The sequence below is a fragment of the Myodes glareolus genome, chromosome 8 (genome assembly GCF_982192425.1).
Source record: "Myodes glareolus chromosome 8, mMyoGla1.1, whole genome shotgun sequence".
NCBI lineage: Eukaryota > Metazoa > Chordata > Mammalia > Rodentia > Cricetidae > Myodes > Myodes glareolus.
This window is the reverse complement of record NC_142033.1, coordinates 79249639-79270151: the sequence shown is the minus strand read 5'-3', so window position 1 is coordinate 79270151 and position 20513 is coordinate 79249639. Positions and strand designations below refer to the sequence as shown.

At 47.3% G+C, this 20513-nt stretch overlaps 1 protein-coding gene across 1 annotated transcript in view; it reads left to right on the top strand.

Moving 5' to 3' along the window:
* The first annotated feature begins 15714 nt into the window (after positions 1 to 15714).
* The window catches only part of Pkd1l1 (polycystin 1 like 1, transient receptor potential channel interacting), a 112427-nt gene continuing 107628 nt past the window's right edge, over positions 15715 to 20513 (top strand). The window contains exon 1 of the mRNA XM_087909487.1: positions 15715 to 15969. Coding sequence (XP_087765613.1) covers positions 15759 to 15969 — 211 coding nt within the window. The 5' untranslated portion in view covers positions 15715 to 15758. The remainder of the gene's footprint in view (positions 15970 to 20513) is intronic.

Here is a 20513-nt window from a genome sequence, read left to right as displayed (position 1 = left end):
AAGACAAAGCTGACTGCTCCTACAAACGTCCTCCTAGAGTTATCGTCCCCGTATCTTTTGTTATGCATCTATCATTGCTGCAAATGTGTTACTGCCCAGAACTAAACCAAATGTTGGATGCCATCCACAGCACCCTAGCATACAAGTACATGTCTTGGGAAGCACCCATGCCTTTGGACAGATGAACTGCTTTCTTTATACTGTGAATTGTGTGAACAAATGTTTGCCATTGTGTTTAGACTATTTGAATTCTTCAGGAGATGCTACTTGCATGCAAGTGTTTATCTATCCTTTTCATTGTATACAGTTTAAATGCCTTACTCCTTTTCTGCAGAGAAGGACTCCTTAAGCAATTATCTAAGTCAAAAGTTGTGTATTAAATTTGAATGGAGAATTTGCAGTTTCAAATAATGCTTCCAAAAGACATGGCTTTCCTTCAAAGCTAAGAAAAGACCAATAGGAGTTGGGTAGTTGCTTTCATTCTTTGCCTTCTAGAAGATTCTCTTGAGGCCCATTCCAGAGGGATTTTTGTCCTTACATATTAATTTCATGCCATCTTTTCTTTTTCCCTTTAACAAGGGATTCTGTCAAATCTTTGATGGCTCCTAAGTGAAACCCAGAGGTAGTGGTTTTAAAACTTTAGAAGCCACAACATTAACCTCTCCAGAATGTTTGTGCCTGAAGTAATCTACAGGGTGTCACATGCCCTTCTCCAGCTGGCTAACGTATCTGGTTCTCACTATAAGTGGAGCGTGCCTCTGGCCTCAGCTGTAGGTTCTCCTCTAGGCCATGCTCCCTATCATTCTAGTGAAGTGCTCAGCAGATCCCAGGCCATGGGGAGTCAGGCTGAGAGTATGGACAGCCAGTGATTCCATTTGTTGGCTGGATAGGGCAGTTTAAGAACACAGCACCCACATGATTAAAAAAAAGACAGAGCCCAGCCACAGGCTATTGGGGTGTTCTGAGGCAAAGGCCATTTCCTTCTCACTGTGGTTGAGCCATAGCATCATTGTCTAATGATGGGGAGGCTAATTCTTTATCTCACTTCATTTACACCCCCGTAGCTCAGACTGGTGGTGTATTTCACTTTCTTCAGTCCTGCCACTTCCTGGAGCCTTTGGTTAGCAGTGTGACCACCACTAACTTTGAATTTGTCATCTTCATTCCATCCAATTCCATTCACAAAGGGCAAAGGTGGCCATCAGGTCCTGAGGCTGGGTGTGGCTCTCTCCCAGCAGTCCCAGTGGCAGGTGTCTTTACTCTTGGGCTCACTTTAAAGGTGAGGTGTTAGATCTGACACAAGGCATCCAGGGCGGGGTGGTAAGAGAGAAAACTCTGTTTGCTTACAAACAAATTGCAAATTGAAACTGACTCATCCTTTGAGGACAAATCCGCTTTGAGTTACTAATAAAGCCGCAAAGTACACATTTCCCCAAATTCCTGTGCTTACCCCCACAAGCACAGAAGAGAGAAAACCACAGGGATTAACACAGAGAGAAAACTGGAGACCACCATTGGCTGTTCTTAAAAAGATAGGACACTGGAGTCAATGGTGACCTGGCCCTTTAGTCTCCATGGGGCACAGAGGCCCTGCTTACTCACCCTGTGGAGTTGAAGCAGCTTTCAGCAAACACAGGATGTTGGCAGGTTAGCCTCCCAGCAGGCTCTTCCCTGTATCCCACGGTTCCTTCCCCTTCCCACCTGGGAAGGATCTTTGTACAGGAAAAGCGTTCCCACCCTGCCAGTTAATACTCTCTTCTTGAGTTCAGTGCAGACCCACAGACAGTTCTAGAAGGAAGGAATTTTTAATTTCCCAAATAAGACAAAACAACACTGAGTTTTGCAGACTCTGCAGGGGAGGTTGAGACGCTCCTATAAATTAGGAGAACTACCAAACACTTTCAAAAGCAGTCAGGGGTGGCTTTACAACCACAGAGCCATGGTCCATGCCTCTGAATTGCAAAGTGGGAAATGAGATAAGAGGTACCCACAACAGTTCGTTCTTTGGGTTCCCAGGAGAAGGGGTACCTTGAGAGATGATGCAGAGGAGCTTAGTGTGCTCCCCCTGAGTCTGTGTACGATGGAAATGATTCTTCTGCCTCCTGGGGTGCCTCCCCGCACCCCTCAGGGTGCCTGGGCTTACCAGTTTATCAAGTTGTTTTCGCTACCAGATTTCACTCACTTCTCTTGCAGTAGCTTGAGGGGTTGATTTATTCCAGGCCGTCACATAAAGATCCCAACCTAAACAAACCTGTCTCCTAAGGAGAGCGTGGAGAAGCACGTTTTCTGATCAGGAAACTACTGTCGCAGTATATCCTTTCCTCCGTGCACGATGGGTACTCTGACATGAGTTCTCAGTATGGAGAGTAGAAACCTCAAGCGTCCTGTCGCCCTGTGTCTTGCAGTGAGTGTGGGGGAAGGCTGGCGCACTGAGTGTGGCATCCAGCACCAGCGAGCACAGCACACGGCCAAGGACATTACTGAGGACCAGAAAAGGTGAGCTGGCCCTGTTCTAGGCTTGGGTGGGGGTTGTGAGCTGATCTGCAAACTCTGTACTTGGAAATGCTTCTTGCAAAAGAAATTGGACTTGGTTTGGGTTTGCCTATTTCATTTGTATGGATGTTCCCTTTCATGTATTGGCATTCCTGGTGTCCGCAGAGATCAGCAGAAGACATCAGGTCCCCTTGAGTTGGAATTTACAGATGCATGTGAGCCACCATGGGGCAGCTGGAAATTGAATCCTATCCTCCGCAAAAGCCCAGTGCAACTAACCTCTGAGCCATGTCCCCAGCCTCTCACAATGAAGGTTGTAGCTTGGATGTGAACTGCCCCCCGCCACACACACACACACACAAAGGCTGGGAAGTTGAACACTTGCTAGCAGCTGGTAGCCTTAGTCGGGGAGCTCGTGAAAACCAGGAGGTGGGACCTGGCTGGAGGAAACAGGTCACTGGGAGCTCATTCCCAGGGCTCTGTTTCTCGTCCTTACAAAGAGTGTTTGTTTTTAAAATCGCTTGTGTTAGACATTTTGTCAGAGTGACAAAACATGAGCAGGCGAGCACAGTGGGGGCTAGACAGCGCTACCTCTGGAATTACTGCGTCGTTTAACGGAGACCCTCGCACCTGCTTCCTCTTTTATCTTCACATTTGATTGGTTGACCGCTTTGGGGCTTCTTCATCTCTTTTCGTCTACATAATGTCCTCGTCTGCCCTCTGCTGGTGGTGTCCTGGTTATTGCATCAAGAACCAAGCTCACGAATATCGGATAAAATTACCCAGGTTTTTTGGTCTTTGTACAGCCTTACTGAAATTAAAACACATACACACACACACACACACACATACAGGTCCTCCTCATACCATTGGCACACACCAAAGCTAGAAAAAAAAAAGCTACAGATTTAAATGGATAAAAAGAGTTGAACACATTTTCACAAAAAAGGAGAATCCAGCACCAAAGGATCAGACTAAAGCCCTTAACTATAATGGAACAGCACGAGAGGCCCTTACTGGAACGGCAGCCCCAGAACCAGCCTTGGGATACAGGCTCCTTTCTTCTCCATTGATAGAGGAAGATAGAGGGGGACGGGAAAAAAGAGGGAAGAGGGAGAGGAGAAGAAGGAGAAAGGAGAGGAAGAAGTGGGGACCAAGCTCTTGACTTGCAGACGAGCCACAGCTTGACCTGAGTGTCTCTGGAGATTAAGCCGGAAGGTAACAGTAGTGCGCAGTTCTTGTAGACGGCTGAATCCCAGTGTTCCTCCACCAAACACGGTCTCCGGGGCCGAAGGACAGTCAGTGAGGCCGAAAGTGGGATGCAGTGGGGAGTCCCAGAGCCCAGCACTGCGCTTGAGTGGCAGCTCCTTCCACCTGAGCGGGAAGACAGATTCCAGGTCTCAGTTGAATTTAATTAACTAGAAACAGCCTGCAAGTTTGAAACCAAAGTGCAAAAGCCACAGATGGGAGTTGCTCTTTGCTTGTGTGACAGTCGCGCTGGGCCTGCTTGATCTGTGACAAAACTATGGACACCAAGGAGGGGCAGCACAGCGTGGCCGTGCTACAGGGGTGGCCGTGCTACAGGGCAGCACTGCGTGACCGTGCTACCGGGCGGCACAGCGTGGCCGTGTGCTACAGGGCAGCACAGCGTGGCCATGCTACAGGGGTGGCCGTGCTACAGGGCAGCACTGCGTGACCGTGCTACAGGGCAGCACTGCGTGACCGTGCTACCGGGCAGCACAGCGTGGCCGTGCTACAGGCAGCACTGCACTAACTTCTCCAATTGTCCATTATTCCCATGTGCAGGTGTTGCCCACTGGTTTGCTCTCTTTCCTCAAGGGACGAGACCCCAACTGGTGCTGGGGAGAGGGGGTGTCTTCAGCTTTGTGACTGCAGCCCCAGAAGCTTCTGCAGTGAAATGCCAGTCGGTAAGGCCTCGGGAAAGGGACAAAGCCACCACAACCAGGCACCGGGTCTCCGCGTGTTGACAGTGTCTTACTCTACATGCCATCTGCCCAGCGTCCTATGTAGTGGGAGACAGCCTTGCGGTTTGGGGCCCCGGTTGGATCTCCAGCCTTGGTGTTCACCCCATTAACAAATACAGGTTAAAAGCATAGGAAGCAACCAGCTTCATGTCTGTCCTCAAAGGGTCTCTGAAATGGTAAAAATAAAATGCTGCGAACCCCCAAGTGGTGGCAGGCAGCAGGTCCCGGGCAAGGATGGCATACGAAACCATGCTGCAGGTCTCCGAAGGCGGCTGGTCCCTGGCGGTGAGCCATGTGACAGCAGCGGGCAAGAGACAGACGGATTGGCATGCCATGCAGAATGAGGTTGGATATTTATTTAGTGGGTTATGAAAATATGGAAGGGAAGGGGGAGAAGGAGAGAAGAGAGGAGAGAGAGAGAGAGAGAGAGAGAGAGAGAGAGAGAGAGAGAGAGAGAAGGAAGAAACAGAAGCTGCCTCTTCGAGAGGCAAAAAAATGAAGAGACTCAGGCTACAAGCAGGAAGAAAGATCTGTCTGGGGGGGCGGGCATGGCTTGTCTCTTAAAGACACAGAACCGATCATTACAGTCTCCGATGGGTCCACAGATAAAACAGCATGTGATAGATGAATGGAGGGGAAGCATGCAGATCAAGTTCTAGTTTTGAGGCTCAGAAGCTTTTCTGAGGAAAGGAGATGAAGACACTACCTCTTAGGTCCTAAGTTAGGTCACTGTAAGCTGTGAGATGGGACAGGTGAAGGCCTGGGCTGCACAAGTTTATCAGGCAGAGAAACAGCTAGAAAGATAAGTGTTGGTTTAACAATGAATTCCTCAGGCTTCAACTTCCTGTCCATGATAAGAATGACACACTGATCTTACAAGAAAGACGGTCACTGTGAATTTCATTGTGTACTTCCAAGAAACAGAAAAAGGAACAGGGATTTTGCTCTTGAAGTGGTCACTAGGCCAGGGTCCTATACTTTTAATCTCTTCACTGGGCCCCACTCCATACTTTCTGCTTCAGGAGAGCTGCAGGGAGCACACCCAGAGAAACCCCGAGTCTACCATGAACTCCACAGAGACCGGTGACTGACAGGATGCAGAGGTTCCAGGACCTGGCTCCCTGGCTCCAGGTGTCCTTCACACAGACGCTTGTTCCACTGTTACCATTGCCATTGTGTAGGTGGTTCAGATGGAACCCAGAGTTTGCTAGGCAAGATCTGTGTCCCTGAGTCAAACCCACCACCCCCAATCTTATATTATCACCATCATTTTCATCAATAGCATCATCATTGCCAGGCAGTAGTGGTGGACACCTTCAATCCCAGCACTTGGGAGGAAGAGGCACGTAGTGTGAGGCCAGCCTGGTCTACAAGAGCTAGCTCCAGGACAGGTGTCAAAGCCACACAGAAAAACCCTGTCTTGAAAAACAAAATGCATACACACACACACACACACACACACACACACACACACACACACACATCATTATCATCATTGCATTATCATCAGAGCAGTAATATAGTGTTTTGATGCAGGGTCTTGCCTCTTGCTATGAATCACAGACTGGCCTCAAATGTGTGATCTTTCTTCCTCAGCTTCCTAAGTGCTAGGGTTACAGGCATGTGCCGCCACCCTAAATGATTGTGTGTGTGATTGTTGAGGACTGAACCCAGGACCTGGGCAAGCAGGGCAAAGCACTCTACAGTGAGCATCCTCTAAGCTGGCTGCCCCAAACTTCATTACTAGCATTGGTTAAGAAATGGCATGATCACCTGGGCCTCTACAAATGACTGATGAGAAGAGCTGACTTGTCTGGGGCATTTCCTCTAAAAACGTAAAAATCACTGTCCTTAGTTCTTCATGCCAGTGAAATGCATGGCCGCCACTGAGAACAGGGCAATCAGTCAGTTCTTCACCTGTCAGAGCACAGTAACTTGGTGATAGATCAGAGAAACAAGGCATTTTACTCTTCTGGCTCAGTCCATCTTTATAACTATTTTCCCCATAGATGTGAACAGTTCATGGAACTCTTTCAGACCAGGGCTGGAGAGACCGGAGAGATGGCTCAGAGGTTAGGAGCACTGAGTGCTCTTCCTGAGTTCAACTCCCAGCAACCACATAGTGGTTTACAACCATCTATAATGAGGTCTGGTACCCTCTTCTGGGCAGAACACTGTATACATAACCAATCAATAAATCTTTAAAAAAAAGTGGTACATAGAAATATGTGCACACAACACACACACACACACACACACACACACACACACACACAATTCTTTCAGACCTGAGTTGGCAGCAGTTCATATTAACACACTGGACTCTTGATTTGACCTTGCCCTAGAAAGTTGAAAACATGAGGGGATGCTGACTACTTGCGTTCTTGCCCAGAGGTGCTGTGATAACTCCTGGCTTTGAAGTTAGTGCCTGCTGGGATGGCATCCTTCTCCGCTGATTTGGCTTTGAAAACTACTGCTCTGCCTTCAGCTCCCAAGCCTCATCCTTCTCTATGAGAGAAAGCTGACCTGAATAGAAAGTGCTGCAGTAAAGGGCACTAAGACAGTGTCCCTCCTCACACAGAGCAGCACTGGGCCCCCATCCGCCATCGTCCCTCCTCCAGCATGACCAGGGCTGTGCATTGCCTCCTGCACACTGCCCGGCGACTCTACACCCAAGCCCTCTTAGACAGCGAGAACAAAGACAGAAAGCATCCTGAGGATGGGTTTCCTCATAGGGGTTCCTTAAGAGGCCTTTGACCTTGGGTTCCGGCCAGGGCGCCTCTGTCTCTGCTCTCATCCCCAGCAAGTGGTCAACCTCAGGATGTATGTGTCTCCTCCTCTAGAGATCCAGACTAAGCCAGAGCTCTGTGTGGATGATGATCACGGCAGCCGGCCTCCATATGTTCCAAACGTGACAGCGGGCAACAAACAGACACAGAAGCCATCTTCAGCAGCTCCCTGGGACAAGGTGCACCTTACACTGGGCCACTTAGGCCTTTCCTTCTGAGAACATCTGTGCATGTGTGCATGCGTGCGTGTGTGCGTGCATGTGTGTATGTAGGGAGCTTACAGCTCTAAATGCCCCTGCACTGTCATGACATATATGCTTGAGCAGAGGAGGTGCAAGCCTGTCATACCCTTGTCATGAGAATGACAAGAAGGCAGAGGAGCCTGTGCCTCTGCCCAGGCAAATGGTGATGGTAGGGTGAGGGTCATCCCTCAAATGGGGACCAGGGCTGTCTTTCAGGTGTAAGAGGATGGGGCTTCTCTTCAGGTGGAGTTGGGGCTGTTCTTCCAGCTAGGATGGGGTGTAGTCATCCTTTAGGTAGTGGTAGGGTGCAGGCTGCTCCTCAGTTGGAGGATGAGAGGGGCCCTAAGGTAGAGGAACAATAACACTCCTCAGGAGTAGGGGAGGGCGCAAGACTGCCCTCAGGAAGGGTATGGTTTCCTTAAATGAGGAGTGGTCCTGCCCTTCATTCTGGGGGTGATGCTGTCCCACGTGTATGTGGGGGGTTACCTCCCACCATAGTTCCAGTGTAGGAGAGGCTGTGAACAGCACAAAATGTGTGAACAGCATTTCACACATGGGGCATGGGAGCTCTTTAAAGGGGTCTACTGAAGAGCAACTATCTACCCGGAGGTGCATAAGTTCACCAAGGGCAAACAGCTGGAGTTCGAAGTCCTAGGGAAGGGAAGACACTCGCAGTTACTGTGAGACAGAAGACAGAAGGAGATGAAGATGTGTTGTCAGGGTTTCTGTCCCTGCCCGTTCCCTGTTCTGCCCAGCTCCCACAGTCGTTAAGTCCCAAAGAAATCACACAGAGGTCCACATTAACCATAAACTGATTGGCCCATTAGCTCAGGCTTCTTATTAATTCTTATAACTTATATTAGCCCATTATTCTTGTCTATGCTAGCCATGTGGCTCAGTACCTTATTCAGTGAGGCAGTCACATCTTGCTTCTTCTGTGACTAGGTCAGGACTGCAGAGGAATGGGCTTTTCTCTTGCCAGAATCCTCCTGTTCTCATTGTCCTGCCTCTACTTCCTGCCAGGCTGTCCTGCCTCTACTTCCTGCCTGGCTACTGACCAATCAGGGTTTATCTAAAATATAATTGACAGAATACAGACAATTGTCCCACACCAAGGATGGAGGAGTAGTGACCTTAACAGGAGTGGGGCACGTTGGGAGTGTGGTTCCAGAACAAGAGTGACTTGGGGTGACCTGCCTTCAAACCAGGGTGAGATCCGATGAAAATGAACAAGCAAACCAGCTCAAAGTCACTTGTTGCTCAAGTGTGGGGACTTGAGGTGGCCAGCATTGAGCAGGAATGTCTCCTGATTCTCAGCCCTGCTATCCAAGTCACACAGGAATTGAGGTTTTGTCTCAAGGAGGTCTGCACAGGTCTAAGTGCAGGTGGCAAAGCCTTTGGGTTGCAGTCTCATGGCCCACCTAGAGTCTAGGCACCCCTCTCCTGCCCCTGTGTTCCCATACCCTAAGCTCTACTTTAAGCAGGCCAAGCCCCTGGGACTCACCATGGACTTCCGACTTCTATGCACTCCATCTGTTCTGGATTTAAGCAGCACCACCCACCCCCACCTCCCAGGTCACACTGAGGCATGCCATCATCTTCTCCCATCCAGGTGGGCTCCCTGCCCTCACCGCAGCCTCCCATAGCCAGCTTTCTAGTTAGCTCTGAGCCTCCCTCTGCACCCCAGGAGCAGAGTCTATCAGTCTGTCATCCTCACTGCTCTCTTCGGGGAGGACAGTGCCTGGTACGCAGGGATGGAGGCTGCCATTTCATAACGAACAGCGCCCCTTCCCCCAGCGCTCTCACAGTTTCCCTCTGTTTTCTTTACAGAACGTTTTGAACGCGAGTTGGGAGGGGAGGCTAAGTGCTCGTAACAAAGAGACACAAGTTTCTTCACACTGGGATGGCGGTACTGACAGGTAGGTGAGAGAAGCCCAGACAGTCAGGCATTTCTGAGTATACAGATGGCAAGGGAATCATGGGGACCATCTCAGATGCCAACGTCAGAGTCTGTTCTGCCACCCCAAAGTAGATTTGGGCCTCTCAGCACTGGAGGGAAAAAGAATATGTATGTGTGTATATATATATATGTGTATGTGTATATGCACATACATGTGTATATGTGTGTACATGTATGTGTATATACGTATACATGTGTGTATATACATATATATGCATGTATATATAGTATTAATTATTATTACCCAAGGTTGTATAGTAAACTTAACCCAAAATGTTGGGTGGTGCCAGCTACGGGTCCTCATGAGCACTCCATGCTAGAAACACAGATGGACAGGCACATTGCACCTTCCCACAATACTAAAATTCCCTAAGCAATAATAAATTTATGAGCTGAGTTGGTTTCGTTGGCTGCAGTCTGCTAAGAAGCCCTGATTTGCCTTGGAAGCTGGCTGAGGGAGAGGTAGTTCTTTTACTCCAATCTCATTACTAATATTAACTCTCTGATCATGTGTGGCATATCACATCATAATTATATATACATACACACAGGTAGGTCATAGAATGACTGTAGATGGTCAAAAGGGCTCCAGTGGGGATCAAGAACTTCTCAGGGAGGCCTTCCTGGAGGCAGGCAGAGGGCTGTTAGGAAGGCAGAATTACTGCCGGGATTAGAGCATGAGAGCAGATGGAGAGCCGTTGGTGACGCTACCACCGGAGGCTGCAGGGCCTCAGGGCTGTCAGACCTCAGAACTGAGTCCAGCTGCAGGGCTCAGGGCCATGGAAGCTATGGGCAAGGGGCGGAATGGGATCCAGAGAGATGGAAGCTTGCTGCAGCTGTCGTGGAGATCAATATAGACTAAAGCCCTAAGGACAGTCAGGAGCTCTCTGCCTGTCAGTCCCTTAATGGTCACACTGGGTAGTCAGATGTCAGGGAAGGTGTCCCGTTGCAATGATAGCTTCCTCTTCCTTCTGGAGTCCAGGGAAGAATGCTGCAAACTTGCTCCATCTAGTGTATTTTGAAAGTTCTAGGCTGGCTTCCTTGTTTTTGTTGTTGTTCATTCATTTGTTCTTTTCTTCCTCCTCTTCCTCCTCTTCCTCCTCTTCCTCCTCTTCCTCCTCTCCCTCCTCCTCCTCCTTCTTTCTCTCTCTCTCTGTCTTATTCTTTTTATTGAGGTATATCTTTTCTCAGCTCTCCTCCCTTCCTCCCCACTCCACTTCTACCCTCTCCCAAGGTCCCCATGCTCCCAATTTACTCAGGAAATCTTGTCTTTTTCTACCTCCCATGTAGATTAGATCTATGTCTGTCTCTCTTAGTGTCCTCTTTGTTGTCTAGGTTCTCTGTGATTGTGTTTGGTAGGCTGGTTTTCTTTGCTTTATGCCTAAAAGTCACTTATGAGTGATTACATATCTTATTTGTCTTTCGGGGTCTGGGTTACCTCATTCAATATGATGTTTTCTAGAACCATCCATTTGTCTGCAAATTTCAAGATGTCACCATTTTTCTCTACTGCGTAGTACTTTTTAATTCTATCTCCCACATACACTTTTTAAAATAAATTATGCATATCTCACAGAGACCAGGTCTTTATTATTATTATTATTATTATTACTATTATTATTATTATGTGTGTGTGTGTGTGTGTGTGTGTGTGTGTGTGTGTGTGTGTAAGTGTGGATACTTGAAAACCCTGGTATAGGTGTGGAGATCAAGTAACCGTGTTCAGAAGTGGGTTCTTTCCTTTCACCTTATTGACACAGCATCTGTCTTGTTTCTGCCACTCTGTATCCAGGCTAGCTGGCCTGTAGGTTTCACTGATTCTTCACCTCCATCTCCCATCGTTTCCCTAGGAGGGCTGGCATCACAGATAGATGGCTCTGGGATTTGAACTCAAATCATCAGGCTTGCATGGCAGACATTTTGGCCTGCTAAGCTGTGCAGCCACTTCTTGGGCCATTTGCTGCTGTGGCTGGGGTTGACCCATGTACCCAGCTGCCATGCCACTTTGATAAATTTCCCAATGATATTCTGTAGGAATAAGTCATGTATCAGCCATGATGGCACCAGAGGAGTGAGTGGTACTGTCTTCATGCCCAATGAGGTGCAGGATCATTTTGTGTCTGCATTTGCACTCAAAGAGGAGCCAGATGCTGCTTTTAAAATGGAGTCACTTGGGGTAAGCCCTGCCTGAAAGCTGCTGCAGTATATACGATGCTGTAGTTTAGAACGAGGCCCAGCATGTTTGCAACACCGGGAACGGAGTTGGCAAGCCTCAGGGGGTTTGTGGGTGCAGCTCCTGGAGCTGGAAACAAAAACTGTTTCCTGCCATGAGGGCATGGTGCTTTGTGAAATGAGCCAGTTGGAAAGGCAAACCTTACTGTGCAGTTCCTACTGGAGATGTCTAAGCCATGGGTGCAAAAGTAGACGAGGAGTGGCCAAGTGGTGGGGTGACGTGATCTGGGGGTTGCTTCAGGACTTTCAGGGCTCCGCAGGAAATAAAACTCCTGAACACTGGAGGCACAGCACCGCGAATATGCTGTGATTGTTTAACTCCACCTGAAACACATTGACCACGCATGATACAGTTTGTATTTCTTTTGTTTCTGTTTTCTTCTTTCCTTATGCTTGTATTTTTAAAAAGCAAAACAATATTACATAGCCAAAAATTTCATGTTTGGGGGGGGAAAATCCTGGAGAGCATAGGATACCCACCCCCATGCTGAAGGGTTATGATCTCTGGAAGGGTGGGCTGAATGATATGGTCTTCCCAGCTCCACTTTACAAACATGGACTTCCTGTTAGGGGCAGAATATGTCTCTCTGTGCCTGACAGCTTCAGGCCTTGTGATTGCTGTAGTCTGCGCCACATGTTTTATTCCATGGTATCTCAGCATCTCTCAGATTTTGCCATCTGAGAGATAATGCCGTCTCTCAGATTTTGCTGGTCAGACTGGCATCTCATCTGAGTCCCCAAGCACATCTCAATAAACATGTTCTTTCTGACTCGAGAAGAAGACATTCTCCAACCTGAGAGTCAAGCAATGAAGAATTAGAGCTTATTTTAAACCATTTAGGACTTGACAAGGTATAGCTTCAAATTCTCCCTGGAATTAGCACTCCTGTGGGCCATCGAGGAAGTGCCATTCTTTTTTAAAAAAATATTTATTTATTATGTATACATAATTCTGTCTCTGTGTATGCCTGCAGGCCAGAAGAGGGCACCAGACCTCATTACAGATGGTTGTGAGCCACCATGTGGTTGCTGGGAATTGGACTCAGGACCTTTGGAAGAGCAGGCAATGCTCTTAACCGCTGAGCCATCTCTCCAGCCCAAAGAAATGCCATTCTTATCTCTGCTGTGTGTGGCCACAGTGAACAGTCAGCAAGAGCAAGGTGGGGCTGTCTTGGGCAGGAGCCCTGAGCTCTGTTTTCTCCTCCGGCCCCAGCATGCAGTCTGTCTGCTGTCCACAGTAGTAGCTGGGTGAGCAGGCTCCAGGGAATGTGTTTGGGCAGAAGGGAAGGCCTGTGTTTTCTAAAAAGGAGGTCCTCTAAAAAAAAAAAAAAAAAAAAAAAAAAAAAAAAAAAAAAAAAAAGGAGGTCCTCTTAATGTTGGGCAGTGAGCCTGAGCTACACCCCTACCTCCTGGATTTTTGTTTTCAAAAACACTTCTGTGCTAAGAAGTAAAGAGCCGTAAATGAAAAACAAGACACAAAGCCAGAAAGCAAATATCCAGAAAATGTGACCCATTAGGAATGTCCAGAGTCACTTAGGATGCTCCCTCAGAGGACAACGCAGGAGGACATGCCATTGAAAATGTCAAGGGAACTGGTTCCACCAGTGGTGGGAAAGGTGTATGTTTCCTGCACCATGAGAGAGACTGGGGAGGTGGACACGGCAGCAGGTCAGGAACTAGAGCTGAGTTCTGAAGTTAACCATACCGCAGTCCACTGTCTCCATGGGGACAAGTCTGTTCTCTGCAGACCTCATGCCCTTTGTGGTCAGAGAGAGGCACAGGACACGAGGTGTGATTCACTGTTTAGGGTTTATAACCAGGACCTGCCTTCCAGGACTCCAACTCCGAGTCTACGCTATAGTGCATGGACATAGCCACAGTATGTATCAGTGGCCCGACACGTGTGGGATGTGACTTGCACCCAGGTGTGTGCAGATCTTAGCAAATGGCTTTAACTGTGCTCCCCCTCCACCCTAAAGACTTCTCCCTGGCATCCAGTCTCTGATGGTCTGCCTGTGGGCTCCCGGCAACAGACTTGGGTGACAGGGAGGGTCTTTTGCATAAGCCTGAACACTTAGCAGTCAGATGTGGCAAGCATATGACAGCATGTCTCTGCCTTCTGTCATCATCAGGAGCATCAGGAACAGTGCCCGTCCCCACTTCTGTCTCCGGTGGCTTTGTCAGGCTGAAAGAGCAGATGCGTCATTCTCTGGTCTGCAGCAGGTTGGTGTTCGACCCCAGCCCCTGGAGAAATTGCCTGTGAGCTGATCAACGGCCTCTACTTTGTCCTTCTAACTCTGTTAGAGGCTGCACGGTTGTGCAGAACTGAAATATGTAATTGTAACAAGAAAGAAAAGAGTCCTTGCTTCCCTGCCTGTGGTAATATCATCTCTCGGCTGCCGGCCTCATGAATACATGATCATACAAATAGCTAACCTATTACCTTAGCAGAGGCTGACAGCATGAAGTGATACCAGGCCGCCCTGAAGTTCCTGGTGCCACCTGTGTCGTTCTAGGGGGGTTCCGAGCTGGGTATTCTCTTTGCTGGGAACGGCCCCATTTCATTCTGAACACAGTGCCACGGACAGGTTGATTTACATGTCCCCAACCAAACCAGAGTTCTCAATCCTTGGAGACCTCAATCTCACAGGCCATTTGCTAAGTTGACTTGTGCAGGGCAAACATGTGCCCTAGCAGCCGCTGGAGAAGCTCCTGTGACCATACACATTCGTGTTGCAGGGCGCCCTCTGCAGCCCGAAGAAGGGAGTTTTTTGCTGCCAAGAACTGCTGCGCTCTGTGGAAGACCTGTCCAAGACACTGCTTCTGAGGTCTGTCACCAGGAGGTCCCCACCAGGGTGGTCACAGCCCCACAGACCAGCACCCAGGCAGCTCTCTGGGTCTGGCTTTCCCTTTGCCCACCATTCCCAGAAAGCAGAAGGAAGATGGCAAAGGCCACCCCCATCTCAGTCACTTGCTGATTTGGGTCTCTTGCTCATTTGATTTTACTACAGCCATGACTGGGGAGTGTGTTACACTGCGCTCCAGATGACGTGATTGGCTGCCCTTTGCCACCTGCATCCTGTGTCGTGTGATCCCTTTGTTTCTTAGAGATGTTAGACGTTCAGAACTCAGCGCTGTCTGTCTGCGTTGCTGGGGGGATAAACACAGCACGGGCAGAGGATGGAAACGTGGAGTATTTCCCGATTCTCAGACACCCCCCCCCCCCGTGCCCGTGAGAGCATTCTCCTGCTGCTTTGAAGGGTTCTGTCCCTTATCTAGACTGCTAACAGGCTAAATACCCATCATCGGTGTCCTCCTGCAGCAGTTCCTAGGAAGTCAGTGAAGGAAGCCCCGTATTCTAGGGAGCCGGAGGCTTAGCATTCCAGACTCTTCCCAGCCCCCAGCTCCCAGCACAAGGAAAGCACATATGGAAAGGGGAAACTGGTGGTCGTGGGTCAAGATAGCATTGTACAAAGCCAGTAGCTGCTGACCCATGAGAAGGACTGGTTTTGGGCTCATGATTTTAGTGATAGGGAAAAAAAATGTTAGGAAAAAAAAATGTATGTTACTCTTTTTTTCTGTAACTAGATTAGTTGCTCTCTGGTAGCTGACCTCAGACTCCAGAGTGTTGATCTCAGTCTCTGGGGAGCTGGCTCCAGTCTCTAACGTGATGTCCTCAGTCCCTAGGGGACTTTCTGGCCCTGATTTCAGTGTCTCAGCCAGTGGTCAGAGATGCCTGTCTCACAAGTGGCCAGTGATTCTGGTATTGCAGGCAGGGAGCCCAGGGATCACCAGGGCCCTTCTTCAGGGTTCTCACACCCTGTTCCCTGATCTCTCCTAGATAGTCTGCCCTCACCTACCCTCCCACCCACCTCTATAGCCCCTCTCTCTATTCCTGGACTCTGTAGCATTCCCTGAAATTGGATAACTGTTTCTTTCTCTTAGTTCCTCAGAGCCTGCTCCCGGCATCGCTTGCACCTGCAGCCTCCCCACAACCTGGTACCATCCCAAGAGTCCCTCTCCCCTCACTCAGCATCCTACGGGGCCCATCCCAGAGATGCAGCCTGAAAACACTGGGCACTTTGTCATCACCTGCTTCCCAGACACGGACGCTCAGGCGCCTCCAGCTCTGGGAATCCATGTTCACCCCGCCTCCGGAACACTTCTTCATCTGCTGGTGGACTTTGGGGACGGTTGTGGAGCTGAGATGAGACTGTGTCCAATGACAGGTGCAGCTGCAGTGACTAGCTGCCACCGGTACAAGAAAGGTATGGTGCAGCGCGTCCTTCTCTGAAAGCCTGGGGAGGAGATGCCATCCCAGGACACCGGCAGAGTGGCAGTGTCCAGACGCTGGCAGGGAGGAAGCCACATTCCACCCTCTGGATCCTTTAGAACCAACCTGGTGGGTTCTATAGGGCAGAAGCTCACAATTTAGGCGGTGGCCAAGACTTTATATACTTCAACTCATTAACCGCCCCCTCAGGACCGCAGAGTAAGAGAATGAGACTGAGAAACGAAGCCTGGGGTCACACAGTCAGTACAAGGTTTTCTTTCTACACATGGTGACATCCAAACATCTCTTACCTTGCTCATCAAGGACCCAGGTGTGACAGAGCACACTCTTTCTTTAGAGTTGAAGATTCCACCACTTCGGTTTTATCAAAGTCATAACAGCAAACAATGGCAGTGTTTGTCCAGACGTTTTGACGTTAGGTGAATCTAAAGCCATGGAGACGAGTGTGGGATGCGAGCGGAAAGCTTCACTTTGCTGACTAAAGGAAGAATTTAATTTTTTCCCTTTCTCTTTTGAAAAATGCTGGGCAGGCCCCACAGTTGATAAGAGGCACAGCGAGAGTCCTCTTCTCACTAGCCCACCGGCAACCACAGTTTGTGTTTCTTCCATCTGGTGTGCGTATAAGCCACTAACAGGCTTGTTCCGCTTCCTGTAAATGGAAGCACATTGAGCACAATGTCCTGCTCTCTGCCCGGTTAGGGATGAAGCTCCACCTTAGAGCAACTTCTTAGTCCAGACTGGAAGGGCTTCCCTGCCCCTTTGGGAGGCTACTGTATATCGATTTAATAGGCCAGGTCTGCTTAACTGGACATTACTGGAGTGTATTATTATCTTCATTCAAAATTAAAGCACCTTTTATTTTATTTTAATTTTTTTAAAGGATTTATTTTTTGATTACGTATGCAGTATTCTGCCTACATGTATCCCTGCAGGCCAGTAGAGGGCGCCAGATCTCATTACAGATGGTTGTGAGCCACCATGTTGCTACTGGGAATTGAACTCAGGACCTCTGGGAGAGCAGTCAGTGCTGCTGAGATGAGCCATCTCTCCAGCCCTAAAACACCTTTAAAAAACAAAAAACAACATCGTTAGCCAAAAAGAACACTTTTGTGGTCTGTATAGCATGGGGTTGTGTGAGTGTTTTCCATTACTGAGAAAATCAGTCTTCTTATTTAGAGGGTAATGAGTAGCAAATGTTTTCCTTCGTTTATTGTATTTCAGGTTTGCTTTTAGATTTTTTTTTGTGAAAATTCTATTTATTTATTTTGTTATCTGTTTATGGAGGTACTACAGACTGAACCTAGTTTCATGCGTTCTAGGCAGGTATTCTACCCCTGAACTATATCCTAAGTCCCAGTTTCTGAGACACATGTTCTAGTTAAAAATGTGTTCCTTACTCCAAATTCATAAATCAATTCTTTCCTGTCTTTTAGTGTTTTCACGATAGAGTTTTGTAATTTAAGTAATTAATATTTTTAGATACATAATTGGCATAATGCTGGGTGCTCGTTTCACATGCCTGAGGTCAGAATGCCTGCTGATGTGGCTCAAATGATTCGCTTTTTTTTCCAGAAGCATCTGGAATGCTCCATCACACCCCCCCCTTTGCATGCTGGATTCCTGCTCCAGGCCACCTGCAGACTTCCTGTTCCCTTTTACCTTTCCCACCTGCTGGTGTGAGCCACTGTTACATGTTTTCCTCTGGTCTCACCATTGTGGCTAGCAGTCCTGGTGCCTAAACTTTTCTGGGATGATTTTGGTCATATTTTTTTATTAATTTTTATTGAGGTCTACATTTTTCTCTGCTCCCCTTCAGTGCTGCCGAGATGAGCCATCTCTCCAACTCTAAAACACCTTTAAAAAACAAACGCATCTGGAATGCTCCATCACGCCACCCTGTTTCCTGCCTCTCCCCTCTCCCCTTCAGCTCTCACCCAAAGTCCCCATGCTCCCAATTTACTCACAAGATCTTGTCTTTTTCTACTTCCCGTGTAGATTAGACCTATGTGAGTCTCTCTTGGTGTTCTCATTGTTGTCTAATTTCTCTGGGATTGTGGTTCGTAGGCTGGTTTTCTTTGCTTTATGTTTAAAAACCACCTATGAATGAGTACATGTGATAGTTGTCTTTCTGTGTCTGGCTTACCTCAAAACATTACTCAAAATAATGTTTTCTAGTTTTAGCCATTTTCCTGCAAAATTCAAGCTGTCGCTATTTTTTTATACTGTGTAGTACTCCGTTGTGTAAATGTATCATATTTTCCTTATCCATTCTTTGGTCGAGGGGCATTTATGTTGTTTCCAGGTTCTGGCTATGACAAGTAATGCTGCTATGAACATAGGTGAGCACATGTCTTTGTGGCACGATTGAGCATCCTTTGGATATATACCCAAAAGTGGTATTATTGGATCTTGAGGAAGGTTGTTTCCTAATTTTCTGAGAAATCACCACACTGACATCCAAAGAGGTTGTACCAGCTTGCATTTCCACCAGCAATGCAGAAGTGTTCCCTTTACCCCACAACCTCTCCAGAATAAATTGTCATCAGTGTTTCTGATCTTGGCCACTCTTGCAGGTGTAAGATGGAATTTCAGAGTTGTTTTGATTTGCATTTCTCTGATGACTAAGGATGTTGAACATTTTATTTTGGTCATATTTTCTTGGTGATTTTTCCACATTGAACTTTAGATCCACACTGACTAACATAAAGAGATTGGCAATTCTATTAAAATAGGGTTTAATTTAAAAATTAATTTACGTAGAAGCTTTATGTTCTCAAGCCCCCTTTTTAATAGAATGTACTCTGTTCCATTGTACCCTTCCCCACACCTTTGGAAACACTAAAATTTTTTTCCAAAGGGGAGAGATTACTCCCACAAACTGTACACACACACACACACACACACACACACACACACACACACACCACCATGTTTTCATGTTGTTTCCATATGAAACTTACATAGCACCTCATTTTTTGTGCTGTCACAAATAAGCTATTATCTACCTGCAGGCTGGTTGCCAGGCACTTAGGAAGGTGAGGAAGTTGCCCTTTGTCTTTTGCCTTCAGTCTTGCTGACCTTTGACAGGGACTTCTGCACACAGTCACGGGTGTTTTCTTAGCTGTGTAAACACACTGTTTACAAATGGTGATGTATCACTTCCCATCTCCAGTGATCGCCCCCACAGTCCTTTCTCCTGTCTAATTGCCCTGGCCTGGATTTCCAGAGTATTGTGGGTGACATTAGCAGACAATGTTGGGCGTCTTTGTCTTCAGAATTGTCTCCTTTTTTTTTTTCCCTCCATACTTCATGCTTCAATTGATCCTAGTACAAAAGTTTTCATCTTTTATTAAAGACTAAAAATAAAAGTAAAGGAATTGTTGGATTTGCCAGCTTCTTATAGATTCTAACTGCTGAGGTGATGTTATGATTGGTGTTTCCTTCAGAAGTACACAAGTTTCCAGTCACGCTACTCGGTAGTGAGATTCCTGAATTCCTGGGAGAGGGAAGCCATATCATTTTTCCTTATTGTTTTTAAACATTTGGTTGAATTCAGTTTTCTAAATCCTGCTCAAGGGTCTACACTGATGTTCATAAAGTGGGCTGGAGTCTAGTCGCTGGTTTTGGGGCATTAGGTTTAGATTTTCCGATCAGTGATACATGGAGAACTTCATCTTTTTCTCATCCTGGAACAGCAAAGGCGCCATTAGAGACCATAGTTCTCTTTATAAGTCTGCACACCAACCCTCCTGCTGCCTCTGGCTAACTGTTGACACCTTTCTCTATTGCCATTTGAGGTTTCTCATGTAGTTAATTCTTTTTAAGCTCTTTAGCTTCTTAGAAAATTATGTTTTAATACAAATCTTCAAGTTTAATTCAGTAGACCTCAACAAAGTGGTCCCTCTGGTTCTTAAATTTTCACTGATATTGACTTATTTCCTTCATCATTTTTATTTAATTTTCTTCTTACTTCTCTTCTGAATCAGATAGGACCGATGTACATTCCTTTAGTTAAGGAACCAACATGGATGCTGTTTGCTATATTTTTCCCTAGTTGCTTACTTTCTGTTTTGATCTCTTTTCCTTCTTGTTTTTGTAGTTTTTTTCTTATTTCCCTAGTGTATCCATATGTCCTGTGACTTTGTTTGTTTGATTGTTTCATTATTAATTGCCAGTCACCGTGTCCCATAAGTTTTGAGGTCGTCTTTGTGGTTTAAAATGCAGTCAGGGTTAGCAATGAGAATTCAAGACTGCTCAGGAGGTTATGGCGAGCCATACCTTGGGTCCATACTGACAAGCCAGGCTTAAGTGGCTCCCGAACGAAGGTTCTAGGGGCTGAACTCCTGTGCCACCTTCCTGCTTCGTCTCTGCTGCTCTGTGTATATTATGCCACCACCTACTTTTCTCTTAGACAACAGAGACTGTATGAATTCCTAAGGAACAGCTGCACTGGGCCTTGAGAACATCGTTTCATTTATTTGGCTTTAGTTTTCCATTCTATATAATGTCATTGATCAT